This window comes from Tupaia chinensis, unplaced genomic scaffold (genome assembly GCF_000334495.1).
Source record: "Tupaia chinensis unplaced genomic scaffold, TupChi_1.0 Scaffold000578_2, whole genome shotgun sequence".
NCBI classification, from domain to species: Eukaryota; Metazoa; Chordata; class Mammalia; order Scandentia; family Tupaiidae; genus Tupaia; species Tupaia belangeri.
Genome location: NW_006160094.1, coordinates 2,593,283 through 2,616,047, shown reverse-complemented (window position 1 = coordinate 2,616,047; position 22,765 = coordinate 2,593,283). Strand labels below are relative to the sequence as shown.

At 45.3% G+C, this 22,765-nt stretch overlaps 1 protein-coding gene across 5 annotated transcripts in view; it reads left to right on the top strand.

Annotated features, from left to right (window-relative positions):
* The window catches only part of NRP1 (neuropilin 1), a 173,449-nt gene that overhangs the window by 54,274 nt on the left and 96,410 nt on the right, over positions 1-22,765 (top strand). For all 5 annotated transcript variants that reach the window (XM_014591504.1, XM_006158289.3, XM_006158287.3 and 2 more), the window contains exons 4-5: positions 14,942-15,123; positions 21,778-22,005. In XM_014591504.1, coding sequence (XP_014446990.1) covers positions 14,942-15,123; positions 21,778-22,005 — 410 coding nt within the window. The remainder of the gene's footprint in view (positions 1-14,941; positions 15,124-21,777; positions 22,006-22,765) is intronic.

The window sequence follows — 22,765 nt, the reverse complement described above, 5'->3', positions numbered from 1 at the left end:
CTAGGAGAAGGGATTCAGTTGCCAAATTTATCTCAGTCTTTTCAGATTTAATGTCATCATTTACAAAGTTGATTCCCTCTTTGAGTTTTTTATTGCTTGTGATCTGTACTAGTGTGAAGTAAAGGACTTTTCAAAATAGCACGTAGAAAGTACTTTGTGATGGGGGCTCCTGGTCCATGAGATGGGCATAGGTTGGCTTAAACCAAGTAATCAAGGTTTCCTAACGGGCGGGGCACCTCTTACAGCCCTTCCTATGCTGATATAAATTGTGAATATTCATGAAAGGAATAGCATATGTAGCATTTCCCAAAGATATTTTTGGAAAAAAAAATGTTTCCTTGAATCATTTCATAAGACTAGTATTCAGGGAACATATTTTAGAAAATCGATTTTGTACTACTTCTACTTCCAAGTAAAAAAAGAAAAGAGTGAACACAAGAGATTAGAACGTGCCGAAAACAATAGTAATAGGTCCTAGGTAATTCGTCATAATTAGAGGAAAAAGCAATGAGAGCCAAAGAAATATGTGGAACATGGAGTATTTTTACAGTAATACGACCATTTCAAGAACCCGCGATGTTTTTTAATAAGTTTCTTCAGAAAGGATTCCCCAAAGGCCTGTTTTACCACAAATTTGTAAGTAAGCACTCATTTACCCCAAATAATTCAGTAACAAAAATACCAAAAAGCCACTTTGTCCCTTTCTCTCCTTGTGACTTTATCTGCACTATCAATTCTCTCAATAAACTTTTATTAATAGATAAAATGCAGTTGACTTTCGCTTTCCACATTAAAAGAATTTAAACATTAGGCTGCTTAAACATAGGGAAAATTTAAATTATTTTATATATTCTGGTGGAGATTTTTTTGTTAAAAATAGAAAATCATCTCCTTCTAATATTACAGAATAATTAGTCCGAGTAAGGAAGGTAACGCACGACGTTCTCGCCCCCGTGCCTGCTTCTCCTGCCTTTTGAGCTGAGTTTCTAGTATTATCTGGAGGGACTGTTACACCTTTCTTTTTTCTTCTTCTTCTTTTTTTTTGGAGAGTTTTTTGCTATAGGGTGCGTGCGCTCACCAGAAAGACAGAGAAAGACAGAGAGACAGAAAGTGAGAAATCACCCTCCAGGGGAGATGGCCACTCTGCAATCCCTTCTCCTCCATTCTCCTCTCAGGATCTTGGGCACACACACACACATGCACCCGGCGTGAGTTTAAGCCACCAGGTCTGGGACTCGAACCCTGATCAACTACATGGGAGTCCAGTGACATAGCCATTAAGCTAATCGCTGGTCCCCTTTCTTCAGCTTATGCTGCGCTGAGCAGAAGACGGCATTTGGAAATGCTTGCGCTAAGCCACATTTAGTTGAGCTAGCTTTACGGTGCTCCCTCTTCCTTTCTGTTAAGCTTGTTGTGAAGACGGATTGGGATGGGGAAGCGCGTTGGATGGTCAAAGGTAGGGTGCGTGCGCTCACCAGAAAGACAGAGAAAGACAGAGAGACAGAAAGTGAGAAATCACCCTCCAGGGGAGATGGCCACTCTGCAATCCCTTCTCCTCCATTCTCCTCTCAGGATCTTGGGCACACACACACACATGCACCCGGCGTGAGTTTAAGCCACCAGGTCTGGGACTCGAACCCTGATCAACTACATGGGAGTCCAGTGACATAGCCATTAAGCTAATCGCTGGTCCCCTTTCTTCAGCTTATGCTGCGCTGAGCAGAAGACGGCATTTGGAAATGCTTGCGCTAAGCCACATTTAGTTGAGCTAGCTTTACGGTGCTCCCTCTTCCTTTCTGTTAAGCTTGTTGTGAAGACGGATTGGGATGGGGAAGCGCGTTGGATGGTCAAAGGCAGGTACATGTGCTCATGGTTGAGTTAAATCCCTGCTCCAACCACGGAGCCCACTGCAGCCGTCGACCCTCAATGTGGTCAGGTGGCTAGACTTAGCTGAGAGGGTGCCCCGGTCCTGTTGATGGCCACTGCTCTCCTTTCTCCCAAACACACAAGGATTGTTTAAGGTCTGGATAAATCGTGAGGCCACCATGCTCATTACAATCTTTTCTTCTCTTGTGAGCTTGCACCTGATGCAGAGATAGCCAAGGCTTGCTGTCCCTCAATTAGGTACCCAGTCCATGCGGCAAGCCAGAGAAGCAGGAAATGCCATGTGGCTAGGCCACATGATTCCCTGAATGTTTTGTTTTTAACCAGTTGGCATCATGGCAACATAGAAAAAAGGGCCCAGCTGACATTTGAAGTGTTGTACGTCGACAGTTATATATCTTATTATATACATTATTTACTGCATTACGAATTGATTTGGGCCACGTACAGAATGTGTCCCAGGGCAGCGAGACTATCCAAGGCTCCATACTCTGTAGCTAATACTCCCACCTTTTGTCTTAAGAGAATTTCAAATACTGAAAACACATGAAAGAGAACAGATACTCTAGGCATGAACACATCAGACACAAAAGATGATTTGCAGCGAACAGTATGCTGCTTTCAATAAACATTAGGGCTTAAAGAGAAGGACAACCCCTCTAAGACATGATCTATTTTTCTCATGTGCATTCCATTCTAGCGTCATAAATACACTAAGCCTGCACCTAAAAGATGCTGTTTCTTGGTTCTGGTAGCTTAGTGGTTTGTAGTTTGTAAAACAGTGAGCCAACTGAACAGAAAAAATCACAATTTTGACTTGAGCCATCACCCATTGCCCATTTTCAAATTCTGCTCAACTTTTCTTTAACTCCCGCGTCACTGAGAGAAGAGAGGTCTGCTCTAGGAGACCCATTTTTTCTTTAGCGTATTTTGCTTTCCACTTTTGAAGAAAAGGTGGCTGGCCATTTCAGGTAATGGACTTCCCTGTTCCAGAAGGAGTAATCTCCTCGCTTGACCCAGAAAAGACTTTGTAGCAATTACTAAGAAAAAACAAAACAAAAAATACTTAAGAAGAAATAGCATTTTCCGTCTTTGGTTCTTGAAGTTCTCATTAGCTAACTACTTAGATCCCCACTGAATAATTACCAATTAATCAGGAGGGTTTTTTTAAACCCTTAAAATGAGCATAATGAGGCCCTATACGTCTAAAATAAAATTATTGTTTTTCTTCTTTTTTTCCAAAGAATTCAAAGGAAAATTTGAGGATTATGATTTTCCGGTGCTGTAGCCATAGTCACCGCCTTTTCGGGACTGAAAGTTGCACCCTGGAGCTTCCACTCGCACCAATTAAGGGGGCTTTTTGAGCAAGTTCAGCACTTCCCACTAATCCTACTGCAGATCATTAAATCAGTAGGGTACGTCAATGGAAACACTTATAGGATTTAATGATTTTTTAAAAAATACAACAAAACATATTCTACAGTATATATAATTGCTTTTTTTAACTCTGTAACAATGGCTTTAACTGATTGGTTTTCGAGAGTGGTATTGGGACAAGACCTACTGCCATTCCAAGTAGTATTTTTCAGAGTATCGGTTGTTGGCCATATTCTGAAAAGTAGTCTACTTTTTTTTTTTTTTTTTAAGAGAGATTTTTGCTATAGGGTGTGTGTGCTTGCTCGCAGGAGAGACAGACAGACAGAAAGCAAGAAATCACTTCCTGGGGACGGGGTGGGGGGTTGGGGGACAGCCATGTTGCATTCCCTTCTCCTCCATTCTCCTCTCGGGATTTTGGGCACGCACGCACACACACCTGGCGTGATCTTCAAGCCACTGGGATTGGGACTGGAACTGTGGTCAACTATGTGGGAGTCTAGCAATGTAACTATTGTGCCACCTGCTGGTCCTGAGGGATAGTCAGCTTCTACCTGGTAGATTCCCCTAGGAGATAGCAGCTGCATGTCCTGCTGCACCTGTCCTGCAGCCTGGGTAATGGACATTTTGGAAAGCAAAGCTCTGCTCCATTTAGTTCTCTTTGTGTCTCTCCTTCTCTCCGTTTTCCAGCCTCCCTTGGAAAGGGACCATGGAGCCCCTACAAAGATCATTGCATGTATTATTTATTTTCACCCTCCCTATGATTCTGTAAGTTACCATTGTGTCCAATTTACACATAAACAACTGAGGTTCACTGAAGCACGTTAAGTGACCTGCCCACTAGTGAGTGACGGAGTGTGAGGACAAGCTGATGCGATCGCAGTCATCAGTTTTGGCTGATGAGACTGCCCATGTCAGGCAGGTGTCACCTCCATGCCCCACTGTCCCCCGTTCGCTCTGTGGGATGGCAAAGATGGTGACCATTCTTGGCAGAGAAGCATTCTTTTGTTTTTATCAAAGGCATAGGAACGAGCAGCTCCTAAGCCTCAAAGCAGGAGCCAGAACCCAGTTCTTTTTTTCCTCCTATTTTTGCTATAGGGTTCATGGACTCTCCCGAGAGACAGAGAGAGATAGAGAGACAGAAAGTGAGAAATCACTTCCTGGGGGGACGGCCACACCAAAGTCCTTTCTCTTCCATTCTCCTCTTGTAATTTTGGGCATGCACGCACATACTCCCAGCATGAGTTTCAAGCCCTGGGTTTAGGACTCAACTCTGTTAAGCCATGTGGGAGTCCAGCACCTTAACCACTATGCCACCTGCTGGCTCCAGAACCCAGTTCTTAACTGCCTATCTCCCTGGACCGTGTTAAGAATCTTAGTGACTTTAAAACAAAATAGAGAAGACAATATTCTTTATAGAAAAACGAGCCTTAAAAGTATAAAGATTTAAAGTAAATAAGAAAGACGTCAGTGTGTCCAAAACACCCCCAGCCATGTCTTGATGGCTTGACTTGCCATATAAACTCATCTTGAGACAATCCATGAAAGTTTGCATTTTTTTTTTCCTGGAGAACGGTGGAAAGTTGGCAAGAAGTAAAAATCTTCTATGAAATGGGGAGGCGAACAAGTTGTAAATGATGTTAATATCTTCCAGATGGCACAGTTTTACTTGGGAACTGAATTTATTGTAATTAAAGGCATGTGAATTTTCTATAAATACGGAGCTCTGCACGTCTGAGCTGGAAGCCTGTCACTGCTGTAACCTCGTCGTTTTCAGGGAGACATCCCTTCCCTCCCATTCAAAGCGCATCTTGGGGTTTCATAATCTGAGTTAAATCAGAGAAATATTTTCCCACGTGAAGGTTTTTTTCGGGGGGCATGGGGGAGAATCTCCCTTGTCAATAAACTTTAATGAGGAAGTGAAATTCCTCAGAAAGAATTTTAACCTCCAAATATTTTCCATTAAAATTGTCTGTTTGAACAGTATTGTACACCGCATGCTTAGAATTCTTTTTAAATTGATTTTTGAATTAAGCTATTATCACTTTGCTGTCTCTAGACATGTGCATTGCACAACACTGAAAGTTCTGCCGTTGCCTTAATCTGGGGTGTGATTCAGTCCCTAACCCTGCTTTCCTTCTCACGCTGAGCAGTGCCTGTAGGTTTGGGGCTTTCAAACCCCGGCCTGGATGACACCTCCAACCACGGTCTCCTCAGTCTCCAGGCTACCCGTGGTCTCACCCTGGACGCCCCTGCTCATTGCTCTGTCTGACAATCGAAGGGGGCCGTCCCTCCGGCCTTCGGTGCCAGTTGTGGCTTCTGGTCTCTACGTGTCCTGCCAGAACTTGGTCCGTGTAGAATCCTCAGAGGGCCCCAAGGAACTGCAGCCCCTCGTGTGCACACACCTCCTCCCAAGTCTTCAAACTCTAAGCTGGGGGCTGCTGCAAAGGGACTTTGCAGATTTAACTAAGGCGCCGAATCAGCTGACCCAGGAAAGGAGATTATCCTGGATGACAGGGTGTATTTGGAGGAACCCTTAAAAGCAACTGGAGAGCTTGAAAGCATGAGGCGAATTTGAAATGAGGGAGTGTCTGTGTTGCTGGCTTTGAAAATGGTGAGGGCCACATGGCAAGGGTCACAGCTGGGGCCTCCAACCTAGGAGTAAGCCCCAGCTGACAGCAAGCAAGGAAGCGGAGGCTGCAGGCCTGCAACTGGCAGAAATGGAATGCCACCATGACAGTGTGTGATTCCAAAGGATTCTGTGCTCCAGATGAGAACGCAGTATGGCCGATGGCTCGATGTCGACCCTGGAGCAACCTGAGTGGAGAGTCCTGCCAGGTCGGCCAGGTCCCTGCCCGACTGCTCAAGCTGGGAGCTGGGAGCTGGGAGCTGGGAGTATGCGTTGTTCAAGGCAGCATGTCGGCGGTCATTTATTGCTTCACCGTAGGTGATTCGTGGTCTCCTATCTGCTAGGCGTTTATTGGCCCAATTCATTTCTGTTCACGTTGGTCTTGACCAGCCATGACCCACTGCAGCCTCAGACTCCCTCACACTATTGATTATCCCTTCTCGTTACTATAGTGAAAGTCATTTAATAGCTCTTGTAATTTTACTCTAGCAAAACTAAACAAACAAATAAACAAAAGACCCTTTTATTTATTTTTTTTCCATGAGAGAGAGAGACTCTAATAGGGTCCTCATGCTGTGATCCTCCTCCCACCCTCAGCCAGCCAGGATCACGGGCACACAAGCATGCCTGGCATGTACACAGAGACCTCCCTCTGGACGCGAACCTGGGGCCTTCCCACGCGGCTTTAGTAACGGGCAGTATTGTGTTACTGCTGCACCACCACAGTTGGCTCAAACTTCTTTCTTTCATATTCGCTTTCTTCACTTTTGTGAGGTTGTAAACTCTCTTATCTGACATTTATGATCTAACCTATTAGCTAACCTGTTCATCCTCAGTTTTCTACGGCTGCAGTAAAGGTACTGTTAGTCGTTATTATAACCCTAAGACATTACAAGCTTTAAAGATTCCATTTTTAATGTACAAGAACTTTGAGAGCTTCAACCTACGTGATGTTAAAGAACTGGCCAACGGAGTGTGACACTCATGAGAACCTTTTCCGGACGTAACCCGAGGCCCATGCTGTGAGAACTACATGGTGTTGGAGTTTCTTGGAAGAGATTTGCTTGGGGGACCAGCAGGTGGTGTAATGGCTGTGTCGCCGGACTCCCATATAGTCAGCTGCGGTTTGAGTCCCGGACCCGATGGTTTAAACTCACGCCAGGCGCATGTGTGCGCGTGCCCAAGATCCCGAGAGGAGAATGGAGAAGAGATTGCGGCACTGCCATACCCCCTGTGGGGGTGATTCCTCGCTTTCTGTCTCTCTGTCTCTTTGTCTTTCTGGCGAGCTCAAATGCCCTATAGCAAAAACTTCTCCCCGCCCCCCGCCCCCCAAAAAAAAAGAAAAGAAAAAAGAAATTTGCCCGGGAGCCTGTGGACAAGCTTGAGATAACAACCCATGGGCCTTTGAGAAGGAGAATGACAGCAAACACACAGAAGTCTGGGCAAAGATTGTTCTGGCTGGCCTCCCGTTTATAGTCGGGGCGTTGGCGGCAGGAGGGCGAGTGTGGCAGAAGTGCATCCAGCAGTCCCGGTGGATGCGAAGGTCCCTGGGTCTCCTTAGCCTCACGCTATTCCGCCTGAGCTCGGGTCCACCCGGCCCAGGAGGTCACCCCTGAACTCGTGCTCACTTAGAAACCATGCAGACAGCCAAGCCTTGGCCCCGCGGTCTAAGCAAGATGGAAGCTGAGTTTGGGTGATAAGATTGTGGGAAATGGAAATGCTGCTAATCACTCTCCTACTCGAGTGAATGGGGTGAGGAGTGGGCTGACCAATACGTTACAGGTAGTTACTCCAACAGAGAGAGCATCGCCTCATGCCTTGTCGACATATCATCCCTGTGATGATGATGACATATTACTCAGTGTAAAGATTGATGAGCAAGGGACCAGCAGTTAGCGTAATGGCTATGTCACTGGACTCCCATGTAGTTGACCGCGGTTTGAGTCCCAGACCCGGCGGCTTAAACTCATGCCAGGAGCATGTGTGTGTACCCAAGATCCCGAGAGGAGAATGGAGGAGAAGGGATTGTGGTGTGGCCATCCCCCCTGGGGGGTGATTTCTCACATTCTGTCTCTCTGTCTCTCTCTGTCTTTCTGGTGAGCGCATGCACCCGATAGCAAAAACCTCTCCAAAAAAAAAAAAAAAAAAAAGATTGATGAGCAGTTGTAGAAGGATTCATACTACCTTTAGAGTTAGATCCGTGGGGTGCATTGTAAGGGCCACTAGAATGGAAGTAAAGACCAAGTTTAGAAAGTGTCATAAAAATATCAGCGAGTTCTGGATGAAAGCCTGGTGTGCAGGCAGGCCCCACGGCATAGTGGTTAACCACGGCTGACCATGGTTCAAGTCTCAGCCATGGTCATGATGGGTTGAAAAACACACCAGATATGTGTATGCAGGTGCCCCAAATCCTTGTGGGATAGAGAAGTGGAAGTGAAGTGATTGAGGCATGATTGGAGGGTGCTTTCTCTTTCTCTTTTGTTCTCTGACGAGTACCTGTACCCTCCAGGAATTAAAAAATAATCATAGTAATTTCTTTAAGTCTAATACCCCATGGTCTTGCTTATAATAGTCACAGAGTAAATATAGGAAGATAGATAGGTAAATGAATGAATGAATCATACGGAGGGAAGAAAATGACTTCATTGTATTTATTTTTATTGAGAGAAGGTGTGTACACTCACAAGGGAGAGAACGTGGGCTAGCCAGTGGTGTGGTGGTTAAAGTAGCTGGATTCCACATGACCAGCTGTACTGTTAGAGTCCTGGACTGGTGGCTTAAAAAACAAGCCAGTTTGGGACCAACAGATGGCTTAGTGGTTACGTCACTGGACTTCCATGTGGTGGGCCACAGTTCAAGCTCCAGACCTGGTGGTTTAAAACTCATGCTAGTGTGTGCGTGCGTGCCCAGGATCCAGAGAGGAGAATGGAGGAGAGGGGATTGTGGTATGGCCATCCCCCCCCGGAGGGTAATTTCTTGCTTTCTCTCTGTCTCTCTGGTGAGCACACACACCCTATAAAATAAATTAAACAAACAAACAAACAAAAACAAACCAGGCATGTGTGCATGTGTGCCCAAAATCCCAAAAGGAGAAATGGAAAAAAAAAGAGGTGTGGCCATCCCCTATAGGAGGTGTTTTCCCACTTTCCCACTCTCACTCTCTGTCTCTCCTGTGAGCACACACACACACACACACACACACACACACATACACTGTAGCAAAAGAGAGAAAGCACTTCCCAGTGGGGTGTGGTCATGCTGCAATCCTTTTTAGTTTTTAGCCATCCTGTCAGTGTTTTAGGCACACGTGCACATACACCCGGCAGATTTCTCAGGCCACTGGGTCTGGAACATGAACTGCAGTTGGCCATGTGGAATCCAGCTTTCTGGAGCTTAACCCCTGTGTCACATGACTGACACAACTTTATTTTAATCATTTTTTAACTGTATTTATTTTGTTTTGTTTTTAAATCTGAGCAGAGAGAGGAAGAGGAGAGCAGGAAAGTGAGAAAGCAAGCTGCCAGGTCCAGGACTCAGATTGCAGCCAGCCACATGGGAGTCCAGCGCCTTAACTGCCACACCACCTGCTGGCCCCTGAACTTTATTTAAAGAAGGACAAACATACTTTATAAACTTAGAAACAAACTTTAAAGGAGAATCTGATGATATAATAAAGCCATATTCTGTCAATAGCATAACATTTCAAATTCTGAACAGATTTAGAATGACTTTCGTAGAGATTTGGGATTTGGGCCTGCCCCATAGCCTGGTGGTTAAGGGAACTGGATCCCACAGCTGATGGTGAGCTGATGATTCACATCCTGGCCTCAGTGGCTTGAATAAAAAAAAAGGAAAGCAATTTGGCATTTGACCATTGTCCAGGAGCTAAGAAGACAACAGCCAGGTCATAGTGCTAGCCTCTCTGTTTCTCTGGGCAAGGACACTCTGGCAGGGACTTCAGGCTCTGGGCGCCTCTAGGGACGGTATCTGCCTCCTGCCTTTTGGGACTAAGTTAAAGAACCCACGTGAGAGCCTTGGCCACACAGCAATGACTGCACAGTGCGAAGTCACCGCCTGCATTGCAAAAAGTAGGGTATCAAATCCAATCGTTTTATGTTTTGGTTACTAAAAAAAAAAAAGCCACAGAGAGTCTCATATAAAACATCATAAAAAATAGTGTTTTCTGGCTAAAGAGGCAAAACAATATGGGCTCGTTACTTTATATATAAGTAATTAGTGCTTTTCAAAATAACTTTTAGCCCTCTCTGAGTGAACACGTGCCCATTGTAAGTATTTTAAAAATACATAAATGAATAAAGAACACCATCTCACAACCTACGAAAACCACTTGTTGAGAGCTTAGTTCTTCCTTCCAGGTATTTCTAGTTCTTTCTGCGTGTGAATAAATTGAGACTATACTATATTTTTACTTGTTATGTCATAAGCATTTTTTCTGTATGACTTTGGTTGAACCTGTTTTTTAATGACTGCATAATATTCCACCATATGAATGTACATAAATACTCGACATTACTTCAGGTTCTTTCCTGAGAATCCATTTCTAAGAAAGTATTTTATGAAATACGAAGCTATGACCATTATAAAGTCATCATTTTTTCTTTCTTCTTGAAGTAATTTTGTACACCTATTGATATCTCCTATGAGCGAGAGGGAGAGAGTAAGAGAGAATAACCCAAACAGGGTCTTGACACTGCAGTCCACCCCAACCTCAGCTAGCCCCATATCACTGCGGGTATCTGCCTTGTGTATTCAGGGAGGTCTCTAGACTTGAACCAGGAACCCTCCCATGTGGGACTGCCTTACAGAGCACTGCTGTCTGACCCTGCAGGACATTTCATACCTCTCCGTTAGAGCATTTCGTGCACGCCAGAACTATTCGGGGCTGAATCTCATGTAAAATCACTCGGTAACGCAGACGTGGGCTGATTTGGCTTTTCCTAGTTGCAATATTGTATATTTTTATTTCTGAATCCTCTTCTACCACGTTGGGAGAAAACCTGCTCTTCTGGGGACCGTGGAAGACACTTCTTGGAAAGTAGCACAACGGTTTATGGGTGGTTCAGCTGGGATAGCTCGGAATGCTTACATAAAGTAAACTAAAGAGCCACAGAAACGCGTTTTTGCAGGGGAAAATCATGTAGGCCAGCATCATTCCTCATTCTGGTTGATGACGTCAGGTATCAAATGTCTCCATTATTAATGTGTATATGCCCTGGGGCGTAGACCCTTCTGGAAGGAGACTAAAAAGACATCAGCCCCTCTAAAACCCCTTCCCTAATACTGCAAGAATGTCCAGAAGCCGGAGGGGCTGGGTACAGTAGCCCACTGTACCAGACAATGCTCGGCCGCGCATCAGCTTTCTCCCTGCCGAGGCTCTGCCACGGAGAGTCAGGGGTCACTGGCACTCACAGGAGAAAGCCGGCTCGCATCAAGAGGGCCATTCACCCACTCTGCACCTCGGCACCACAGACCTGCACGCCTCGGAAGCCTCTCTCCCGTGACTGGCTGCGTTTCTCATTTCCTACCACTTTTCCCCCTACTTGGCCATTTTCCTAAAGCCATAATTCAAACTTTTTAAAAGAAAAAAATGATAATAATCTCTAGGTAACCCTTTCAAGAATTCTTAGAAAGAGACCTTGATTCTTTTAGCACCCTTATGGGAAACCTGACACGATTATTACCATGAGCCACGGTGTTTTCACCACCCACATCTCCCTAAGCAGGGTGAGCGTGGAAGTATGTGAGCGAAGAGGCCTTCGGCTTAACAAAAGCTTGGATTCTCAAGCCAGGGACATACTCGCCAGGAGCCATCCATGTGTCACACCCACACTGAAACTGGGACTTGCAGGAGGGTGAGGTGGGAATTTTGCAGTGGGTCCCAGGAAACAAACACTCACTTCGCCATTGCTAGTGCAGAGTGGGAAAGCTTAACAAAAGCTGAAGAAAAGGGATGCAGGTGCTTAAAGGGTGGAGGGGTTGGTCGTCTTCTGAACATCTCACAAGTCCATATTCAGTTTACATTTCTGAATGAGAGGTGGAGAGGGTGAGGTCTGGGGGGAACTGTTCCTTCAGTGGGACCTGTTTCTACAGTGGGAGCAGGAAGAAAAAGAGGCCCCCACATGGAAGGTGGTGCCCTTGGGACCAAGACCTGGCCCTTATCGCCTGGAGCAGTCTTGTTCCAGAGTAGAGACCTGAACAGATGGAGGAGTCAACGGTCTGACCCCTCCTGTAGCTCTTAGGAATTAGATTCTGCAGGTGCCATTCCCCGAGCAAGGAAGCTGGGAATGAGAGCCAGAGGGGAGCCTTCACGCCCACCTCTGCCTTGCTGCGTGCCGAGACTAGGATCTGGACACTGGGAACCAGGCGGTGTTTGCCACGCTGGCAGCAGCAACAGAGCAGTGCACGGCGGCTGGGGAGAGAAATTTGCAAACTCAGTATCCTGGGCCTGAGGCCAAGGCAGGCTGGGTGCGTTGCCGTGGTGACACACAGCGTCTCCAGGGACAGATGCGGGCACATCAGCTGCATTCCTGGCACCAGGTCTGCCAGCGAGAAACCGATGGGGTGGGACTGGTATCAACCCCAGAGGGAGATGCAAGCTGCTTTCGTAACTTCCTTGGCAGTGCCTGCCTTTGCTACTTGCGCGCAATACAACCTCCACGTGTGTACAAGACCTGCTACTTGTGACACTCTTTGGGGGCCCCGTTGGATGGGACTCCGAAGGGAAGTGCTAGGATGATAGCAGCCTTCCAGCTTACACATGTAACTATAGTATCCGTGAATACTTCAGTTTCCTAAAATTGGCACCTAAACTACGCCATGATTTATCTCTTGCTGGGAAGGGATTCTAATCCCACACCCCACGCCCCCCTTTTAAAAATAGCTTTTACAGTTGCCAAGAAGAGAGCCTAGTGTTTACTATTGGTGGATGTGTGGATTCAGACGCCAGCTCCCCTCCCTGCTGCAGTGCGGCAGTGCTGTATGAGCCGAGTTCTCCAACACCTGGGAAAACGGTCTCCTCCCCGAGTGCCCTTAGCCCTTCGGCGCGCCTTGCCATCTCTCTTATTGTGCCTGGAAGGCAGCATGCACTGGACGTGGCCACTTAGTATTCAGACCATGTCAAGATTCGAGTAAAAAGCCTATATTGCAGAGCAGGGATGCACAGTCGCCAGGCCAAGCACAGGCAACAGTTCAAAATCACAGCTAAATTATGAGAAAGCGTGGGCAACACATGCAGACCTGTCTTGTCAGTGAAGCAGTAGAGATAAAAAAGAATTACTCCATAAACGCCAACTTGTGAGGCTTTAATGAATACAGAGACAAGGTTCTTTCCAGCTGCCCCCGGTTGACTGTAAAGGCTAGTTAGGGTTTTGAACAGAATGCTTTCCTCCTCCTCCTCGTTCTCCTCCTCCTCCTCCTCCTGCTTTGTCTTCTTTTGACATGCAAAGCATCTCCCAAAGTATTGAGAAATGAACAATTCCTCTGTGTATTTCCATAGTTTTGCAAAAGGATGGCAACCTTAGCTGGCCGAGTGATTACTACTGGAAACCTCAGCCATATCGGAGGAAATGCAGCGAGGACGATAATTCACATACGTTAGTGCTTAGTTCCGTCAATGTCAGCTTTATTTTCTTCTTGATATACACAAAGCTGGCACACAATTTTAACTGATGAGGTCATGTCATTTTTAATGTAGAGAGCCTTAAGCTGCCCACTTTAACGAGTGATATCATCGTGGCTGTTGTCTCGTGAGACTATGTCCACATAAGTAATGTGTCCTGGGTAGATTGAAAAGGGATTGCCAAGGATGACATTGGTCACGGTGAGGGTCACTCCCACTTGGATCTCTTTTAAATTGCCAGATACAGTGTACGTTACTGCCATATTTTAGCCGTTCTTGGAAATGGATGTATCCCAGGACTTTTGAACTAAGTTAAGTACAGAAATAAAATAAAGCTTTGACATGTAGAGATGGTCATGTTTTCATGTCAGTTCTGGAAGAAAAATGGAAGACAAATAAGATCTTCTGGCTTCTAGATGACTTGCTAAATAAAAAGGGATACGAAGAAATACCTAACACCAGATGAAGAAAAAGCCGTACTTTTCTGCAGACACTAGTGTATTGCTGATGTCATTGAGGGTTTTCTTTCAAAAACAGATTAGAGCCAAACAAGCCAAGTGTATCTATTAGCTCAGTGTACTCTTTAAAGCACTTTCTTATTGCCCCTTCCTTTATCATGTGTGCCCTAGTGTGTCTTTGCTAAGCCTGAATTTTTAAAAAATCATCACTTTTTTGTTTTCAAATGTTTCATCTTTCTTTTTCAAACTACTGTCAATATATTCCTTAAAAGAAGCAGACTGGTGGATAGAAACAAGTTCCTTTCCCTTTTCAAGTAAGCTTTTTCCTTTGGAGAAATGACGTTTTTATGATCCAACTGTAGTTCGGGGAAAGATAATCTGTGTTTTAATCATTGGACGTGGATACCGAGAGGGTTTTTCCTAAGAAGTCTGGAGTTTGCTGGAATCGCGTTAAATAGTAAAGAATCTGTTTATTATTCTGCGGCCATATGTTTAGAGGGTCGCTCACAGAAATCAAAGCATTGTTCGTGGGAGCTCCAGCCAAGGAGACATTTTGAATTCATAAAAGAACTTCACAGTTTGAAAAGAATGCATAGCATTATGTATTGACACCCCACCACCACAGACAAAGGAACACAATTTAATAATAGAGAATTGTGCTCATGAGATTTTTCTTTTTCTTGTTAATTGGTTACTCTAACTGACATTGTCTGCTGGGATAATGGACACCATTATTCTTAATAGTTCTGTGTTGCCAGATGATGTACCCAGACATGATGTGGTCCATTTTAATGATTTCGTGTGCTGGATTTTCCCCTTGCGTGGAATGCAGTGGTGAGTGCCGACCACGCTTTCTTATCCCCCACAGACTCTGTGGATGGTGCTGGTTTTGGAATGACTGAAATTCAAAGGACATTTCTCACCGGCCTAATGCTTCCTTCCATGTTTCCGTGCCAGGTATGACTATGTGGAGGTCATCGACGGGGAAAATGAAAACGGACGTTTATGGGGCAAGTTCTGTGGGAAGATCGCCCCATCTCCTGTGGTGTCTTCGGGGCCATTTCTTTTTATCAAATTTGTCTCCGACTATGAGACCCACGGTGCAGGATTTTCCATACGCTATGAAATTTTCAAGAGAGGTGAGTGACTTGCCAGAGGACAGGTGTGACTGCATGCTCACAACACCGTGCGAGTGCCTGAAAGACAAGCTGAAAAGAAAGGCAGGGTGGGTAGTGCTTGTCTTCATCCACAAAGTGTGTGTGCGCATTCCCAGTACGAAAATGTCAGAAAATATTCTAAGTAAAGGAAAATTGCACGCTGTGTGAAGGAAGTACCTTTAAAATAGAAAAAAGAAAAGTATATCAAGAATCAGAATGGCATCTTTCTGATGTGTTAACCAGTGTTGACGGGAATACACTCCACAAAACTTTGTTAAGACTTTCTTCTTCGATATTTAGTTTGATCTACTCTGTGTCCCTTATTTTACTGCAAAACTCAAAACTAGTAGGTCCCAGGAAAAGCAAAGTGGTTCACTAGCCTCACTGTTTGGTAGGTACTAGGGGAACAAGAGGCTTCTATTAGTAAGAGGATAGTTGGGTAGAGACTATCAGAAGAGACAAATTAAAGGTGATTTAAATGGCATTCCTCTTCAGAATAAAGTATCAGTTACCCCCTCTGCTATAAGCATTTTCATTCTTCTGTTTCAAGAGCATGTACTGGGATGGACTAAAATCTGACAGCTCATTGGCTCCAGACCTTGAGGGGTTAAACACCCAGATCAGTCAACAAACAGAGTGTAGCTTTATCTGTATGCCCCTGTTTTGAACCACGATCTATAGATTCCTTTCATGTGTCAAACCAGCTTTCTTGTTATATACACCTTTATGTGGATGTTTATGTGACCTTTCCAAGGACAGAAGCTCAAATTGGAATGTACTGTCCTTGAATATTAGAGAGAAAAAAAAAAAAAACTTGTGGCACTGTATTATTTTAGTTTGTTTTTTAGGTTTTTGCCATAGGACACATGTGCTTGTTGGAGAGAGACAGAGAAAAAGTGAGAACTCACCCCCCCGGGGGGATAGCCACGCCATAATCCCTTCTCCTCCTGGAATTTTGGGCATACATGCACGTGTACCTGGTGTGATTTTCAAGCCACTGGATCCAAGACTTGAACCACGAGGCCATGTTTTAATAGAAAAAAACAATCTTGCTACACCAATTTCAAAAACTTAAAGTCTCTTGGGTTAGTGACAGCTGAGAATAATGAAAAGAGGTGTAGTGATATGGTGCTCTGCTCTGCAAGGCAGTCCCACTGCGGAGGATCCCAGTTCAAGTTCAGCGGCCTCCTCCCACCACACTGGGCATATGCTTGTCCATGATTGGGCCTGGCTGAAGGCCAAGAGTGGATGGTGATGTTGGCTTTCTCTTTCTCTCTCCCTGACTCTCACACTCATGGAGGTAATAGATACATTTTAAAAAATTGTCTTCAAAGCTATCTGGCCCTGCTCCTGTGTAAATACAGACAGATGAAGTGAACTTTCTTCAGAAACGTATCTAAGCATACACTTAGAACACCTTCATATGGCTAACAGCACACGCATGCCGTCAGTATACACAGAAGACCATGTATGTACACATCGCTTGTGGCGGAAGAGGTTGACTTACATCATTATATTCTACACGTATGTGTATGTACACACACACACAGTTACATTCACTCACTTATTCACAAGCAGCACTACCAAAGACAAAAAGTGTCAGAAGACAAGGAATAGTTTTTCATCTTCAGTGTTTCTCAAAGCTCTAAAGAGGGTTGAAAAAGGAAAGAGGAGAGAGAGAGACTGTCACTAAGTCACTGGGGATCATTTTTCTTCCTTCCAAGTGAACTCAGCTCCCCACATTTGTGCGGCTCAGATGTTCCGAAATTTCCCTGCCCTGCCCTCCAGCACTGTCCTGAGATTTGACACCCTCTCTTGGCCTTTTTCTTCTTGACCCTTTGGATCCCACATGGCTTCCAGTTCTGTCTAATTTTCATCCAAAGATCTCAAAGAGTTAGTGTCCTTTGAGATCTGCTGCCATCCACATGTAGGCCCAAGTTAGGGCTCCCCGCGGATTGCATGGTCCCACACCAGCTTCTCACACAGGCATCCGGCTGCTGGCTGTAGACAGTTCCAGGGGGTCTCCATGGCTCCATTGGTGGATACTCGGTGTCTGGCTCAAGGCTGGACCTCAGCTGCCCTCCCTTACCCACCTCCCATGAATCTATGGCCTCACTTCCTGCTTTAGGGTGGTGACTGCTCACCGTCCAGCAGACCTGGATCTGAACTGTAATTCTGCCTCTGGCTCTTCTGCACATGCTCAGAGCCACTCCGTCTTCTGGAAAATGCAGGAAGCACCTAGCACAGGCTTGTTACAAACGTCACTCAAAATGGAAACCCGGCCCGGGTTCCAGAGCCAGCCAGTGAAGATGTGTTCAGTGAAACAGAAGCTGTTATAACGTGATTATAGACAGAAGTGGTGCCTTCAAAATCCACAGTCTTTTCTTTCTTCCAGTGGATCCCTTACCTCCTTAGCAATCTAGCCAGCTCTGGGAGCTCTTCCTCACTGATCTGATTTTTTTTTAAGTTTATTTATTTATTTCTTCCAAGAAAGACAGGGAGCTAGCACTCCCAGCAGGGTCTTGATGCCACAACCCATCCCCAGTCCAGCCAGCCCTGATCATGGGCATCCTGGTGCCTGGTGTACTCAGGAGGTCTCTGGAGGTGAAAGCAGCACCTTCCTATGTGGGTGGGCCCAGGTTTCACCTCTGTAACACCTCCCATCCCTAAACCTGCTCTTTTTCTTCTGTATATCCATGTTATCTCTGAACACATGTGTTCACTTACACAAACAATATCCATTTATGGAGTACAGATACAAACTTACTGTGTACATACAAACACGCTTACCATATGTTTCTTCTTAATATTTTCAGGTTTTTCATGTCCGCATGTTTCATTCCCAGCTAGACGGGGGCCACCTGAAGAATGCAAAGAGCACGTCTTTCCTTCCCCTTTACCCCATAAGAATCCCTGATACAGAACATTTATGCACACGCACACACACCATGAAGGTTTCTTCCTCAAAAATTATTTAATATTCTAAAATCCATTAATCCATTCTTTTGAAAATACAGCACTTCTTCAGGGTATAAGCAATTTCAAGCCTCCTCAAAACATGAATTATCCTAATTACAGTTTAATGCAACCAGGAAATTAATCTTTCACCTGCAGACCTTGAGATTTGGGGGCAATAGGTCTCAGTTCCAAGAAACATTCGGGCTATTCCTGAGTCCCTGGGGCTGCTTTCCTGGAGGTCCTTCTCCACCTGAGGTGAGTAGGGCCAGTCCCCACCTCTCTCACCTCCCTCATTCCTCTGGAGCCATCCCTGACCTCCTGGGTTCTCTCCCCAGGAGCCCTGCTTTCCCTTCTCCAAGTCTCTTCCCAGAGGTTAAAACCTTAGGTCAGTAGTCCTACAATTATTCCCTTTTACCTAAAGAACTTTCTCCTGGAAACCCAAGCCTTCCCACCAATTGCCTTGCCCTGTCCCCTTTGGCCAGGGTCACCTAGGTCCAGATGTGGAAAGAGCTGCCTCCATTCTCCCGGGGTCTCTGTGCGGGGGAGGGGACAGTGCCACTGAAGGTGAGAGTAGAATTGGGCACTTGATGTATGAGCTGTAATTAAGCGTCTGTGTGTTCAATAGAAATACCAAAAAGCCTCTTAACTATGCTCCCATCCATCCCTTTTGTCATTAACCAAACGTGCCATTCTTAGGGTTATGCAGGGTCCTACCTTATAAAGAATGTCTGAAACTTGGCGTTTTCTGGCTGCCTGCTGGGGTGAGCACCACTCGCTGCAGGGTTCCCCCACCTCTGGACACCCCGGGCTTCTACCCTCCCACCTGCTATCTCTTGTGCTGCATGCACGTGGAACCCTTTGATCCTCTCTTGCCATTGTCCTTTCGGAAGGGAGCGCTTGTTCAGCTGCGGTAAACTTAGAGTACAGCAAGTAAAAAAAATACATATTAAAGCAAAGTTTGCTGTGTAATGAAGAAAGTGGGAAATGCAAAATTTTTAAGTTAGGAGGATTTCTTTTTCAAATCACAAAGCTCAACTTCCATTTGCTATGCGTGGGATTTGAGAACCAGAAAGGTTCATAAGCTACCCAAGGACACAGCGCAGGCTCATGGTCAAGGCAGGTCTGGAGTTCAGATCTGTTGCTCTATCTCGTCTTTCATTACTCCACGTAATGGCCCCACTTTCTCAAAATACACTAGAAAACAAGCATCGCTCCCAAAAATGTGTGACATGACAAGGTCACAGCGAAAACATTGAAATGTATTTGAAATGTATTCAGAGACCAACTGGTAGTGTGGGGATAAGGCCGCTGAATCCCACAGGGCCGACTGCATGGTTCAAGTCCTGGACCTCGACCAGCTTAAAAAACATGCCCGGAGTGTGTGAGAGCGTGCCCAGAATCCCAAGAGGGGAATGGAGAAGAGATTTTGGCATGGCCATCTGCTCCCCAGGGGGTTCCTTTCCCAACTTCCCTCCTCTGTCTTTCCCTCTCTTTCTTTCCAGCAAATGCATGTGCCCTATAGCAAATTAATTTTTTTTTAAATTTATTTGGTTTTCGAGAGTATTCTCTCAGTTCTTGTAATTTTTTTTCTCTCAGATTTTTTTTTTTTGGAAAGGTTTTGTTTCTTTTTTTTTTCTATAGGGCACGTGTGCTTGCCAGACAAACAGAGAGAGACAGAGAGATAGAAAGCGAGAAATCACCCCCCAGGGGGGATGGTCACGCCGCAATCCCTTCTCCTCCATTCTCCTCTCGGGATCTTGGGCACGCACGCACACGCGCCCAGCTTGAGTTTTAAGCCACCGCGTCGGGACGCAAACCGCGGTCGACTACGTGGGAGTCCAGCGACATAGCCATTATGCTAACTGCTGGTCCCAACCATTTTTTTTTTAAGGAGAAAATATTGGTATTTGAATTAAACCTTGCTGTTTTCTTTTCCTTGCAAAGATCCAACAGAAATGTTTTTCCCCCATAGATTGGAGGTATCTGGATTCATTATTCCTACGTCTTGGAAATAAAATTCAAAAAAGTTCCCAATATCTCTGTAAATTAATGCCTCAAATCGGCATACTCAGTATCATTCCAGAAACCACCAGAGTAATTCAGAAATGGATTATACACCGCACAGCCCGTTTCCTAATCGCTTTACCTGGAATTGATCTGGCAAAATGCCACATGCTGATAACGTTTTAACCAGAATCAAGTAGAAGAGCATTCGAGGTCATCATGGTGAAAGGTGAACTGCATCAGAGGAGGTTTGGGGCTCTTTAAACAGTCAGAACACTGAGGGCCAGGTGGGCCGCACCCGTGTAAAAAGTACACCCCTGTGTCATGAGCACGGGGAGGAAACAGTCGGCCGGCTTCCATAGGCTTCTAGATGCAGAGACGGAGCGTCAGCCATCCTACCTGAGCCACCCGGATAGAGACCTGCCAGTTAAGTTTCATGTGTACTGACGTCTAGTAATTTACCGTAGTGCTTTAGTGCTTTGGGAGAATATTCCGTCACGAGCAGTCTCAACAAAGCACCTTATTTAGGATGGAATCCTTGATGCCCGCTGAGGGGGCCCATCACCTCTGCCTGCAGGTCCAAGAGACAGTGGTGCAGGAAAAGAACTGTTGAATTGAGCACCCCTAGATCGGATCCTGAGGTTCCGAAGGGCCAAATCATCTCTGATCCGTAGAGAGCCTTAGTGTGGCATGGCAGTGCTGATGAGAAAGCGGGACGGAGCAATGTGTCCGTGTCGGCTGAGGTGAACAGTCTAGTGAGGTCGTGAATGCCCTCTCTGCAGTGCTGGGGTCCACGGACTGACACCGTGGCCATTCGTAGAGTCACAGATTAACCTGCGATCTATGCATGAATGCCCTTCACCAATTTAAGCACGAGTCACCATCATTCGTGAAGTCTTGATAACACTGAGCAGTCATTAAAACGACACGTTATTAATATATACATCACACACACAAACACACACACCTATTAACCAGCAATTTGCGAATGGCCTGCTGTGCTGCATCTGATACTTTGGGGAAGGTTAGGGTGTCAACAGTGATATCAGGTGACTTCCAGCCTCATGGCCTGTAATCACGGTTTATCGTGCCCTCACTAACAGCCACACTTTACCGGCACACCTGTGTCAACACCACTCAGAATGAGTCACTCACCCTGGGTACATGTACGAATTACCTTTCACATTTAGTTTGTCAAAGAGGCATAGGTCACATCTGGCAGTTACTGAGTCACTGGTGTAGGAATCTGAAACCCAAACTCCCTCCACTGAATTCCCTCCCTCGCCTTTGTAAATGTTCTATTTCACCAATAAAGAGCTGTCAGCCTCAAGATTTAAAGATTTAAGCTTGAAGGGGCTATAATTATTTCTCTAGGGTTCTGTCAAGATTTCTGCAGCTTACTCATTCATTGTTCCCACATGATTTTATGTTTGTCATTTTTTCCCTTGTAGCACCAGCAGTCTTTAAATTGCTTCACACAAATGGAAAACTAAGGTGAACGCAATAAATCTGAACTTGACTTTCTGTACCTGTCACTAATATGAAAAGGCTGAGTAATACATGATTAAGACAGTGGTTGTAAGGGTGGCTTTTTATTAGAAAGATATCCTGTCTGGGCCCAGGTTCTTTCTTGGTGAGATTTTCACTTTCCTCTATTTTCTCTCTCACTCACAGGTCCCGAATGTTCCCAGAACTACACCACATCCAGTGGAGTGATCAAGTCCCCCGGGTTCCCTGAAAAATACCCCAACAGCCTTGAATGCACTTATATTATCTTTGCGCCAAAGATGTCAGAGATTATCCTGGAATTTGAAAGCTTCGACCTGGAGCCTGACACAAATCCTCCAGGGGGGATGCTTTGTCGCTATGACCGGCTAGAAATCTGGGATGGATTCCCCGATGGTAAGAATGGCAGGAAGCATCCCCAGAAGGGAAGGACCAGGGAAAAGGGCAGCGGATCCTTTTACAAGTGTCGTGATGCATGCGTCATTTTAAAAACTAGTGCAAAAGGACAAGGAAAAACAAAGCAAAAGGCAAGCCCTCTTTTTGCAGAGCAGTATTGAAATATTTGAACTCAAAAAGACCTTGGTCACTGTTTAATCCAATTCCTTCATTTTATTGATAAGGAAGCGGAGTCCATGAAAAGTTATGCAAAGTCTCATCATTATTTTTGTGATAGAACTGGGACCAATGTATAGTTTTCCTTACTAACGTATTTTGCTCATTTGGGTGACCTTTCTACTGGTCATGATTCATAGACCGTCGGAAGATGTGATCGTAAGGGATCGATTAAATCAAGCTATTAGTTTTATAAATGCAGAGACTATAGGCCAGAGAGTCAAAAATGTGGTAAAATTTTAAAATATGCATTCGTTTTGCTACAAAAAATGTAGAAGTTTCAAAAATGAATGAGGGGACCAGCAGTTAGTGTAATGGCTATGTCACTGGACTCCCATGTAGTCGACCACAGTTTGAGTCCCGGACCCGGTGGCTTAAACTCACTCTGGGTGCGTGTGTGTGCGTGCACAAGATCCCAAGAGGAGAATGGAGGAGAAGGGATTGTGGCATGACCATCTCCCCTGGGGGTGATGTCTCGCTTTCTGTCTCTGTCTCTCTGTCTTTCTGGTGAGCGTATGTGCCCTATAGCAAAAACCTCTCAAAA